This window comes from Falco punctatus, assembly GCF_963210335.1.
Source record: "Falco punctatus genome assembly, chromosome: 4".
In the NCBI taxonomy this organism is placed as follows: domain Eukaryota; kingdom Metazoa; phylum Chordata; class Aves; order Falconiformes; family Falconidae; genus Falco; species Falco punctatus.
The window spans coordinates 77,443,161-77,456,211 of NC_137583.1; the positions used below are offsets into that span (position 1 = coordinate 77,443,161).

The 13,051-nt window shown below is 42.5% G+C and overlaps 1 protein-coding gene across 7 annotated transcripts in view; it reads right to left on the reverse strand.

Annotated features, from left to right (window-relative positions):
* SGCE (sarcoglycan epsilon) overlaps positions 1-3,863 on the reverse strand; it is a 35,305-nt gene extending 31,442 nt beyond the window's left edge. For 3 of the 7 annotated variants that reach the window (XM_080383667.1, XM_080383668.1, XM_080383661.1), the window contains exon 1: positions 2,048-3,862. In XM_080383667.1, the coding sequence (XP_080239793.1) occupies positions 2,048-2,747 (700 nt within the window). In that variant the 5' untranslated portion in view covers positions 2,748-3,862. Of the gene's footprint in view, positions 1-2,047 lie in introns of all 7 variants that reach the window. The other 4 variants (XM_080383664.1, XM_080383665.1, XM_080383669.1 and 1 more) reach the window with 4 other exon arrangements.
* Positions 3,864-13,051: the final 9,188 nt, after the last annotated feature.

Here is a 13,051-nt window from a genome sequence, read left to right on the forward strand (position 1 = left end):
TTAAGTATGTGTTTCATACATCTTCAAGAGGTGCAAAAAGCATAAGTCCCGTTTCTTCTGTAGATCAAGTGCTACAACAGAAATGGCAAAAACTAATATCTACTAGTAGAGGAGAATTCAAATCTATTTACAGATCTTGTGCTACTTCTCATGTTCCATTTTGCTTGTAAGATGTCTTTCACCTGGTTAAGTAATGCTTCAGCACTGTACAGTCTACTGAAGAACAGGATTCAAAAGAAAGAATTTTCATGCAGGGCTGTGGCTCATCTCAAGAGCCAGCAGGCGAGGCTGGAAGTTCTTTCACCTGTTCACTGTTAAGATGTCAAGGCTCTGGGAAAGCAGGAAGATGCTATCATAAAAAAAATGGGGTTTGTTTAGGGTTTGTTTTTTGTTTGGTTTTTTTTTTGGGGGGTGGGGTGGGGTGATTAAGGGGTGTGTGGGCACAGGTCAGGCAAACTCCTGGGAAAGTCTGCATCACTCAAACTTCTATGAGCTGACTTGTACCTGAATTGTGACCAGAAACATGCTATGAACTCCAACTTGATGAATTAATTTTATATAGATATTTCTTAAAAGATCTTGACTGAACTTCGGTTCATGCTTCCTTTTTTACATTGGTCTCAAGCAGTGTATTCTGCTGTTTTAACTAATGAAATCCAACTGAAGCAAGCTTAAAAAGGTCTGAATTTGAAGTGCAAAAGCTAACACTAAAAAACCTTAAGACATTTTCTCTTACGACGTAGCCTGGAAGGGACTTGTGGATTAAGCTCACAACTCACCTTCTAGAAAGCCATTTCAGTTGAACTTTTTAAAACTTAATATCTTAGTTGATACTGAAAGCTTATTGTAAGTTTGTCCTAGTTCTTTCTTTGTTGCTATTCCACAACTGAACTTGGGAGAGGGAGGCAGAAGAGGCAGGAAGAATTTCCATATAAGGAGAAAGCAGCACCTTGCGTCTAACAGTTTTATCTTCACATTAAACAACCTAATGCTTAGGTGCTAACTGCATCTTTAATATATCCAATGCCTCATGTCACTTCTACTGTCAGTATCCTATGACAAGTATGGCCACATACTGGAACTGTACCTAGATACTAGTGAGAAGAAAGCCAGCAGATTGTTAGCTTTCAGATGACACATTACTGACCTCTCAGACCACAAAGTAACCTAAGAAATAGATTTATTGCTGTTAATTGCTCTTGGGGTAGCAACAGTCTCACAAAGGCAGTCCTGTGGCTGAGCTGCTATTGAGTGTTACCTGTTTGAGGTACTTCACTGTGAAGAACCTTGTGGTGTGAAACCTGCCTATGGCACAACAGCTGTTACTCCCATGCATTAGGGAGCGGAATTAAGACTCCTGCAGTCTTAATTCTGGCACTGTTGGATTAAGTGGTCAAACTGGGAAATAACTGGGGGGGTGGATTAATACGAAAGATAGCCCTGTACTCAAGGTAGCCCAACCCAGTCCTCGGGGACGGGCGCCAGCCCGGTCAGGTGGAGCGGGGGCCGCCACCCGGCCCTTCCCCGGCAGCGGCGCCACCCCCGCCGCCCCGGCTCGCAGCCAGGCCTCGCTCCCGCGCCCGGCCCGCAAACCCGCTCACCCGCTCCACACCGCCAGGCCTCGGCCCCCGGCCCGGCCACCCCCGCCGGGCTCCCTCAGCCCGGGCCCCACTGGCTCCCTCGGCTCGCTCCGAGGCGCCGCGCTGGGAGGGGCGGGCGGCGGCTCCACGCTCCCTCGGGGGAGAGGCGAGGGCGGGCGGGCCGCCGTCCCCGCGCTGCCTTCGGGGTGCCCTCCGCCGCGCCGGGAAGCGCTGGAGCCACAGGGAAGGGGGATGCCGAAGCGGGTCGGGCCCCGCACCGGCGGAGGGCGCGGAGTGGGAGGAAAGCGGAGTACAGCGAGCCGCAGCCTCAGGACAGCGCAGGGAGCGCGGGGCGCCGCCAGAAGGGTGCCCGGAGCCCACAGGAGAGGGGGGCACCGCGGCGCAGGCCGGCGGCTGCCGACGAGGCCCGTGCCCGCTCGCCGCGGTGAAACACCGCCGTGACCGACCTGTCAGCAGGAGGGTGGTGAGGGCACCCCCGCCGTGCGGCCAAGGCCCCGCCGCGCAGCACCGCATCGCTCCCCGCTCCTGCGCCTGCTCCTGCTGCTGCTGCTGCCGCCGCCGCATCCTCCGCGCCGCTGCCTCGCCCCGCGGCGGCCGCAGCATCCGCCCCGCCCCGCCCTGCCGGCGGTCTCCAGGCAGCGCGGCTGCCCCGCGGGGCATGCCGGGAGGAGCCGCCCGCCGCACCCCGGCCGCAGCGGCCATGTTAGGGGCTGCTGGGGCGCGCCGGGGTGTTGGGCTGCCGGGTGCGGGGTTCTGCGGGAGCGGAGTCCACAGCACTCGTTTCTGCCGAGGGTGGGGGCAGGCTGGCTTGTGTCGGGCTGCGGCAGGGTCGGGTGGGTGGTTGCCCTGCCCTGCCGGCGTCTGGCGCTGGCTCCGCGGAGAGGTGGGCGCACCCTGGGCGGGCCCGGCCGCTCTCGCCTCAGGCCGGCGGCGCAGGTGCGGCGGGAGGGAGCCCTGGCGGAGCGGGCCGCTGCGGATGGCCGGGCGGGGAAGGGAGGGCAGCGGTGGTGCACCTCGCTGCTCGCCTCTTGCAGCCCGGCTCCCTCCATCGGAGCCAGGGCACAAGCAGTAGGACAGGAGGGCTCGCCTGGGGGCGCGGGGGCGCGGTGTGCGCTTGGACGATGGCCTGGCTAAACTTTGCAACATCAGTTTTCTGAACACCTTACCCCTTTTTAAGGCTATATCCCTATTCCACGTGTAAATCCAAAGTGTTTTTTTCCCGACGTTCAGCAGCTGTATCTAGCAAAGTTGTGAGTAGAGTGGCAGGAGGGGATGGTCAGGGGCCCGGGCTCCCCTGTGCCTGGAGACCTGTCACTTGGCGTTGCTCTCGCATCTTTGTGGCTGCTGCTAAAGATTGTACCCGATTTCCTATGTCAGGTCTGATCACTCTGTTCTGTCACGCTTCATGCTGGCGGCATTATGCTTTTAGGATCAGTAATTATACTGCATTTTTGATTGCCATTTAATGTGTGTGTTATAGCCCAAAAGCTAAGGCAGTATTTGCTGTGCTGTGGAAGGAAATCTCCCTGTATACAAAGGAAGAATACTGTCAAATTCTTATCAGTTCTTGGCAATGATGAGGCATTTTGTGGGTAGGTGTATGTATATGTCATATATAACCACTTAAGACATAGTGCTATGTAAATACAGGGGGTTTTAGGGAGCTGCACTCAGCTTTCTGTGTGGTATGTAAGAGTAGTCCCTGTACTAGAACTACATATAGAACCACATCTAGAGCCATGGCTGCTTTTATGTATTATTTAGTAGGTTTGATTGACTCATTATTTGAACTTGTAATACCTTAGGGCACTTATGCATGGGAGGGTAGATTTTTTTGACAGATACTTTGTAAATGTTTAGCTGTATAGGCTAGTATAGAAGTACATTTAAACAGAGACAAGACTTGGAGATTTTTCTATGAAATATTTGCTTGAAATTGCATAGAATGCAGTTGAAGATTTTCTGGGTTGGTGGTTTTTGGGGTTTTTTGCCTTCTGCAGCTAAAGCCCCAGCTCAACCAATAAATGTTTCTAGGTTTATTTTCTCCTTCTGGTGGTTTGTTGTGTTTAATATTTGCAGACTGCAGTGAGCCTTCCATTATGCATGGAAATGATCTTCCTTTCTTTGTTCTGCATATAGAATTTTGATTTCTGATAAAATTCAATAAGCATTTCCACTCTTGTGAGCCAAATGCATTTGCGAAAAATAATAAGAATTATGTGCTTTTGATGTTTGGAAGGAATAAATATAATCTGGGTTACTCAAATTGTATTGACTCTCTGAACTCTTTATAAGGGGGGGGGGGGGGGGGAAGACAACTGTAGAAGACTTTACCCTATCTGTCTTTAGTCTTGTTACAGCTCTAAATTTCCATTAATCTGTCTCATGAAGGGGAAAATTACATAGCAAGAGGCTCTTCAGTATATAAGTTTTGCCTGACATTAAGGTGTAAAAATACTCTGGTGTTTTAGTCAACCAGCTCATTATCCCAGATGAAGGAATTTGTATTCTCTTTCTGCTGGGACTTTCATAATATATTCACATTTTTAATTTGACTACATAGACATCTAAGAGCAGAAATCACACACTTTCATTTACCTCTTTCTAGAAGTATTCTTCTGTTTCATGGCACTTTGTAATTTTGAGTAGGCCTACTTCAACTCTGAAGTTTTATGTGATCTTTAATTTATTCCCTTATGGAAGCATACAAGGCCCATACAGGTGCAGCTGTGCCATAACAATCTCAGATAGCTAGCATCCTGTGGTCGTAATGTTTAGAGTAACAAGTGAGAATACTGTTATCTTTTCAACAATAATTTTTGTGCTAGCAAAGTGTCCAATTTTTGTAAGCATCTGTACTGTCACCAGCTTATTAATTACCATTTTCCTTCCAAGTAATATCAGGTTGAGATATTATTCCTATAGACACTATGAAACTGTCAATATCCTTTTTTTTTAATGTAGTAGCAGCAGTGTAGTAATGTTCAGTGCTGTGCCACCTCTGCATAAAAAGAAGGCTGTGTTTATCTAAAGCGTGTTGGTGAGATACACTGCCTGACAAGAAATGGTTATGTGCAACTGATATGTAAAGAAGTGCTGCAAGGGCCTGCCTTGTCCCACTGCTTCCTTCATAGCAGCCCTTGCGTGTGGGCAAGTATCTATGTCTTTTGTGTTGTATCTTGAGGCTGGGATTCCAAAATACAGCACTGATGCAGCTCTGCAAGATAAACTTGGACTTGCCTGAGAAACTTCTGTTAGTGCTGTGTATATAAAAGAACAACTACAATTCTTTTTCTCGTTTGCAAGTCCTGAGGAGTTTATAACTCTACCTTTTATTACATTCCAAGGATTCTTATTTCTTTTGTACTCATGTCTTTCTGATGTTTACTGGAAGCCTTTTGGCGTATTAATGTGGCCATTTGTGACTGCAGTATACTGCAGTTTTTATGCAGTGTTTAACTACATTTTATATGCAGCAGTCCTACAGGACACTACATACAACAAAAAATTTCTCAAAAATCAGGGTTCTAAGAATTTTTCTATTATGTGAAATTCACTCAGCAGTTGCTTATTGTAACAAAGCATATTATTCAGAATTACATTTCAGAGTTGAACAGAAACAGTTTTTTATGACCTGTAGTTTTAGCTGATTTAGCCCATGCGTTTTATCTTTTCCTGGAATTTTAAATGGTTAAGAGGAGCTCAAAAGATTGAATTATATAATGTAGTAGTTTTCTCTAGAGTTTGGCATGTATTTCGGAAAATACCATGTGTTTGGAAGAAAAAAGGCTATATATGTCCAAATATGGAAGTGATAAACAAGAACAAATAAAAAAAAAAGAACTTGGAAGAAGTAAGAAGTGCACTGTAAGTTAAAACAGCCCACAGACTTCAGTTTGCTGAACCAGCACTTGTATATCCAGTAGCCCTGCATGTCAGTGGTCATATTAGAGAGGTTATGTTCTCACATGTCTGAGTAGCTCTTGCGGCTTTTCAGACATTCACTACTGCACCAGAAATATTGGTTCTTTTCAACCTTATAGGACAGCTTTCACTCTCCTTATATGTACAAATGGGCTGTGTTTGCCCCTGTCTCCCTCTTTAGGGCATCCTTGGGCAGCAGTGAGTGAAGCAATATTGAGATGTGCTTTTCTTCTGTGAGAGCTTCTCTTTCAAACATACTTTCTGCTGGATGCTCGCTGATGGCTCATACCTTAATTTAAAAGTAAAAAGTATTGGCTGTGATTTCCATCACACAATTTCTCCTGTGGTCAAAGCTTTTAGGGAACATGTTGGTTCAGAGAATTAGTATTTCTATCTGTGTTTCTAACTGCTGTTCTAGAAAGATACAAAAATAACTAGACGGTGGTAAGTTTGATTTTTCTCTCCTTGCTCTGTTTTGGGAAAGGCTGCATTTTGTAGAATGGCACGAAGAATAAATACTGTACGTATACTGATTTATCATAGGGGGAAAATAGTATCAGAACCATCATCTAAATCTATTAAACTGTCTGCCTATAGTATTCAGATTAGTAGGCTATTCAGTCCAGTATAGGTATCGCTAAAATAGTATTTTCCTCATCTTTCCGTGAGCTCTGCCATTCCTAAATGTCTAGGTTTTAATTAGGTTTAATTTCTTGTAAAATCTGCATAGAGAAGTTAGTCTGATGACTAAATTAATTAAGAATTCTGAACTAACTGAGTATTCATTGTTCATCAGTTGTTATCTACAGAAATTCCTCATTTCAGCCTTTTTTGTAATCCACATCAAGGCAAACCTCCCCCACCTAGGAATGTAAGAGTGGGTGTCTGTTCAAAAGCATATGTGAAGTACAATTATCAGAGTTAACAGCTGGAAAAATGAGAACTTCTAAATTCTGCTCACACGGGGCTTCCCAAAGCTATGCACCTTTTGTGCATAAGGTAACTAAGGTCCTCTGTACTTCAGGCATCCTGCTTGTGGAAACGAGAATATTTATGCTTTGGATTAACTTTTTTTTTCTGCTTGTTAGCAGAGAATAGGCCCTGGAGTGCAGCTGTGTGACAATACACTCCCTGGATGCACAGAAGTAGATTAAAAGGAATTATTCGAGAAAACAGTGGCTAGATTAGCACATTGGCCAAATGCAAGCTGGGTGAGTAAATCCTCATCTCTGGCAATAAGGTTTTAAAATATTTTTTTCTATGCATTAACAGCCATCTCCTCCCCCTTGACCAAATAATTTATTACAAAATTTACAGGAAAGGGATGGCATTATTCTAGAACCAGGATTTGTAGCAAATGTAACTTGGCACCTGTGAAATGTGATCTAGACTTAATGTTGCACATTCCATTTAGGGATTTCACATGCATTGTCATACATAGGTGAGACTGCTTACGTCTGTGATCTTAAATGCTTTATTATATTTCATGCAATAAATCACTTGTACTTTGGAGAAGTAGTTCCCATGTCAAGATGGAGCCTATGAATAAATTGGGGGATGGAACAGGTGCCAAAAAGATGTCAGTATCATGTTGGCTAGGTGGTGCAACACACAGATCCAGCTTCATTATGAATTCTCAGCCCAAAGAAGCAGAAACATGTGCCAGCACTGAACAAGGTGTAGTTCCTCATATGAGGGTAGTCAACACCCAGAGCTGAAGGCAACAACTTTGAAAAAAGAAAGTTAGTCATGCCTCCTTGATGATGAATAAAGGAAGGTGTTGGATTTTTACCTGGAGTGAGTTCTTGCCAAAAGAGTGGGAGTTGCAGAAACACCTCAAAGGAGCAGAGCAAAAGCTCGTGACAGGTGAGTATTATGTGCAGATTTAAGAAAATGGTTTGATGAAAAATGGAATGTTTTCACCCTGAGGGCATGAAATTTGAATGTGATGCTAGGAAGAAGGGCCAAGGTTTTCACAGAACAACAAGTTTTCTTTCTGTTCCAGAATAAGCTTTGCTTGGAGGAACAGTGAAATACCTGTATATTTTCTTTTAAATAACTATCAAGTCTTCTCCAGTGTGTTTGTGTGAGGTAATAACTTATGTGGAGAGAACCAGGTCAGAAGTGGTTGTTTAAGGGTAGCAGTTAAGAACAACTAAAAAAATAAAGAGTACAATAATCAGATTTGCAGCAAGGAGAACATGGAGGCTTGAAGAGTGAATGCAGCTGTATTTTCAGGAATGTTGAATGTGGTTCTGTCTAAAATGAGATCCAAGATGTGCCTTATCTAAATGTATCTGAATTAGTTTTGAGTAGCATGGAGTTCATATCCAGGATCTTAGGCTAGTTTTGTATCTTGTATAGATGTGTGTTTGTGCGATGTATATTGATGGACTGAGGGCAGCAAATGTTAAAAATTGTTCCCCAGAGAATAAGTACCAGGAGAGCCACATGTGTTTAGTTTTCAGGAGAAATGTCATGTGTAAACAAGATTGTGCTCAGGTGATCGTTGTTTAACTGCTGCGTCTTTGCACGTGGAGTGCTGATGTCTTTTGGTAAGTAAGCCATATTTTGTTTAGGAGAAGCTAATTCTTTATCCCTGTGTTGTGGTGTTGTGTGACTGGCAAAGTAAATAGCAGTTGTCAAACCTCTCAGCTTATAAATTAGCACAGATCATAAGAGGAAAAATGTAACATAAAGAGTTATTGAAATGCGGGTTTCGTCTGGAGAGGTAGAGGACCAGCCAGCCATCTAAAGGCAGGTGATCAGAGAAACTAGCAGTGAATCTGGGAAGGAACACCCTACACAGGGTCTTGTCCTTTACTACTCTCACTGACTTGGGTAGGAATTGAGAATTTAGCACACTGGAAAATAAGATCATTTCAAATTTGGGGGTCCAAAGAGTTAATGCATTAGTCTTTTTCTGGGCATTCATGTTTCAAGATTTTCACTTACTGATCTTGGACAGATTGTTTGCTTTCTCTGGGTAAGGTTTTTGTATCTGTTGATAGTAAATTGTGTAAATGCTGAAGTATCCAAAGTAGATGAAGGGTATATGTAGTGCAGTAGACTGCAAATAGTGCTTTTATCTAGTGAATGAAGGTGGGTGTGACCACCGTGAACTGGGAATGCTCTTAAATCTAGGCCTATGATAATGGGGAGGAAGAGAAGGAAGGGATGATACAGAAATCAGAAGTCCTGTGATCCTCACATTTAGAAAGGTTCTGTGCAAGACTGAAAATTTGGCCAAGATTTTCTTAATAGCCAGATTTTTTTGATCTAGTCCTTTCCGTACATGCTCCTGGCATGTTCTGCTTCAGATCTGTAGGACTCAAAATTCATCTTTTCAGCTTCCTCTGCAACAGAAGGAGAAAGGTGTTTTCTGACTCTCTTAGGTTTGCTGCTATAATCATTACATGGAAATAAGCTACAGCTTCCTGGCAGCCCACTGTTTTTGCCTTCATATACATGCAAAGGTTTTGATTATGCAAACCCATATTATTATACGTCATCTTTCTGGATTATTTTTTTTTATGAAAAAGCTGAGCATTGTAAATTCTTACAACAACATCAGGTTGATAAATATGACCACTAAGCATCATTAGTACCTGACAGTCTTGGTTTCACAAGTGTTGTCATGTAGTAGTTCCAAATAAGACCTATCATGGATTCCTCAGATTTTTATAAGAATTCTTTTAATAATTTTCATATTATTTTCCAATAGACCCTAGCTGTCTTTTGGTTGAAGTAATTTGCAAAAGATTGAACTTAAGCACAGCATTATTACAGATTTTTAAGTCAAACTGTGGTCATGACCTGTCATTTCCATAGTTTTTGCATTGTTAGCGAATCTGGATTTTAAATGAGGTAGAGTTTCATTGTTCTGAAGTATTGTTCTGCACAATGAAAATCTTAATCTGTGCCATTTTCTCCTGCAAAACAAATTCTATGCCAAACACAGACCACAGATATAAAGCATCTTGATTTAACATTATAGGTTGGTTTTGTGACATTCTGAACTTTTTGCATATTTTAACTGTAGAATGAGACCTCCATTTCCCATGGCAACTCTGAATTAATTTGAAGATTTGTTTCAAGTCTTTGTTTAGTATATGTGTATCTTTCTCCTTTAAATCTTCCCTACTTCTAAATCTCTCAATTGCTCCTCTTCAAATATTTAAACTCAACCTTAATTTATGCATAAAATTTTAGTACAAGAGGCTCAAAATAATATTCCAAATTTTAATTACAATTTTGTCAATCTCTTCCTTCTTTAACTCTGCAAGATAGTGTATGTGCTGTATTTCCTTAAATGCATTAAAGGTACCCTGCTCTCTTCAACATGTTCCTGAAGAAATGGTTTTGCTCTTTTGTGTAAAGATTTACAAAAAGTGCAGAACAATATTTAAACCTCTCTGCTTGTCTGTGTGCAATCTTTCACAGTCTTTCTTGCCACTACTCTGCTTTCATTTTAAAGGAACATCTTAGCGTTTGTCTGTGTGTTTCTCTGATTTGTGGTACTGTAACGCTGTCCACTGCAGGGTAATCAACACAGTGCTATAAAACTTAATACATTCTAGCTACATTCTACCAGGTGATGAATTCTTACAGTGTTACTGAGTTTAAGTCTTGCTTCTGTGTTACTGCCTGAGTACCCAGCCTAGGGCATGTGACACCACCAGTGTCTGCATAATAAGCACCTTGGTATAGAGTCTGGGCTGGACCATGCTGAGCATCTTCAATGTGCCCTACAGGTCAGTGTTAGAGATGTGCACGTACCTGGTAGTGTTTGACCCTTCACAGTTACTTGATTGTAGTCAGGACATGCAGGGTCTCTCTCTTTCGTCATGCTTCAGAGGCCAGCTCAGATGACTTTTGAACTGGTGATAGCATCCTTGCCTGTGGTTTGCAAAAATGCAAAGGCAAAGGAGAGAAGCAGGAGCTGCTTTTAATTCCTCTCTAAAATGTTTTCCAGATCACAGTCTGATACCTCAGCCTGCCTTTCCTATCTGTGAATGACTGTTCCCTCCAGGCTGCTTTTAAAAACGTGGGGTTTTTTTCCCCCCATGCTCTTGGTACTTCTTTCCCTTCCTCTTTCTCTTAGAGGTAACCAAACCATCTTGCCACAGCAAGACTGGAGTCTCTTGGGGTTGTCGTTGTGCTGTCATCTTGAGAGACCTTTTGTCAGCCTTGTGCTAGCTTTGACCTTTTAATGAATGTCTGCAGCAAGTAGGCAATTGCTAAAAGATGTGGCAAACAATGCAACAGGCTGGCCCTGCATGGTTCTTCACAGGGTGTGTGTGGCAGATAAATGGGATGCTGTTTAGACCAGAAGCCCTGTCAGGGAGGTTACGGTTGGCATCCCTGCAAGTGAAGGATGTGATGTGTGAAGTGTGTCCAGATCTACAATGTGAACTCTCAAGGGGCGCTTTAATGTTTGTGTTTAAAGGGTAATAGCTCACTGTAAACAGCTTTTCTCTGCCTTACAGGAGTCTGTCTAGCTATAGTAGGAATTTACCCTGGTTTACTGGAAATGTCCTACTTGATAGTTCATCACCAAAACTTAGAGGACGTCTTCTAGTTTTCTTCAGTAACTACTGATATGTATCAATGGTAAATACTCTGAAGTTGACCAGACTTCTCTAAAAAGTCCAGGATTTTGCTACCTATTGTTGTAGTAACTATGTATGTTAAAAACTATGAAGAGTCCACACACAGTATATGAAGATAGAGCAGAGAGGTAATCAATGATGTGACTTGTGTGAAGTTGCACTACATTGTGAGGCTCCAGACAGATAACAGAACTTAAGTATTTTGAACCCAAATCCAGTTACAAAGAAGTGACTTTATACACTGATACATACATATATATATATTTGCCATAGGGCAGGGGAATAATCCTGCCCTCCTTATTTTATAAAGTTGTTGGATCCTTGCCAGCCTACCCAATCATGGGAGTTTGGGGCAGTGTCGTATACAGAAGATTTTTGGTGAGATTTTTTCAGTGAGGCACAAGTAGCTTAATTTGAAACTACAAGCTTAGTTAGAATACAAGAAGGTAAATGTATATTTCATTGTGAGTATACAGTTTTATAAATGCTATATAACTTTAAATTGTATATCTGAATAACAAATTTGAACATTTTCCCTGTAAAAGTAACATTTCATTTCAAGCACGTACCATCCCCTGAGTTATAAAATTATTGCCAGCCCGCAAGCTAACGATTCAAGTCCTTTAGTTTAATTAGAGGTTTGTTGATTAGCTGAGGTTTTTTGAGGAGGGGAGAGGGAGGATTGTTTGCATTTTTGGAAGGAAGGGAAAGGCAGGGAGTTATTTTGATTTTACAAGGAATAAATGTCCTATATTATATGAACTGAAGACATATATGTTCTCAGCAAAGTGTCAGAACAAAGACAAAATCTCTGCATGAGAGAGCTTGTTGTGTAGGAGGACCTTTATGCAGCAGATCAGCTGCATTAAGCTAGAAATTACAGTGTTTAATTCACTGTGAAGTTCTAATGTGAGCCTGTTAAAACTTTATAGAAAGCTAAGTGCAGTTGTTCTTGTTGTTTGGCTCAGGAATACTCAAACCAAACTTTTCCTGGCCAAAAAAATATTCCTAGAAGGATGTATGTAGAATCATGATACGTATGGTAGTGATAAGTTTTGGGAATGAGACAGTGGAATTTGATGCAGGGGTTGGGGAAGTGACTCTGTATTACCAGTGCCAGAACGGAGTCAGATTGGAAGTGCCAATACAATTGAATATAGGATCAAAAGAAAAAACAGAAAGAATAGGATAAACAAAACTGGAAATGCTTGCTTGCTGGGATGGAGGAAGCTAATGAGGTGATTCATAGTTTGTAAGAGGGAGTGCTTTTGTGGAAACGGTTTGTAGCAATTGTGGGAGTACCAACTAGGAATTAGAAAAAGCAACAGAGGAGGTAGCAGTAGCTTAGGAACTTCAGAAGAAAGATCATCAGAGCTCAGACAAAGGTTTCAACCACAAAGAGTGAGAGAAAGGACTTGCTTATTTTTCAAGGACATACTGTAAAGAGGGAATCAACAGGACTTGGCAAAATACTCAGTGTGGTGGGAGAGAAGAATGACTACAAAATGATAGTTGTGTTATTCTGACAAACAGGATGTTGGAGCTCTAAAAGCACAGATAAGTGCTTTTGAATAAGGACAACTGCTGTGAGATTATAAACATAGTCAGGTGGTAAGTATAGTTGAACAGAACTGAATATTCCCATTGGAATAACCAGACTGAAGGTCCTGCTATTTAAGTAGGTGTGACATAGCAAATTATGGCTCTTAATTGGCTTTCCTGTGTCTTTCTCTCTTGTTTACCCTTTGGAGCTAGGTACAAAGAACCTTTAATAATCACATAACAAAGGTGTTTGGCTTGTATAGGCCAAGTGCATAGTTTTTCTGCAAGCAGAAAGTATAGCAAATTTGTGTAACTGTGACAAGACAGGCCCTAGCTTGCAGGAGGAGCTCACATGATCAAATTACTGTTCAG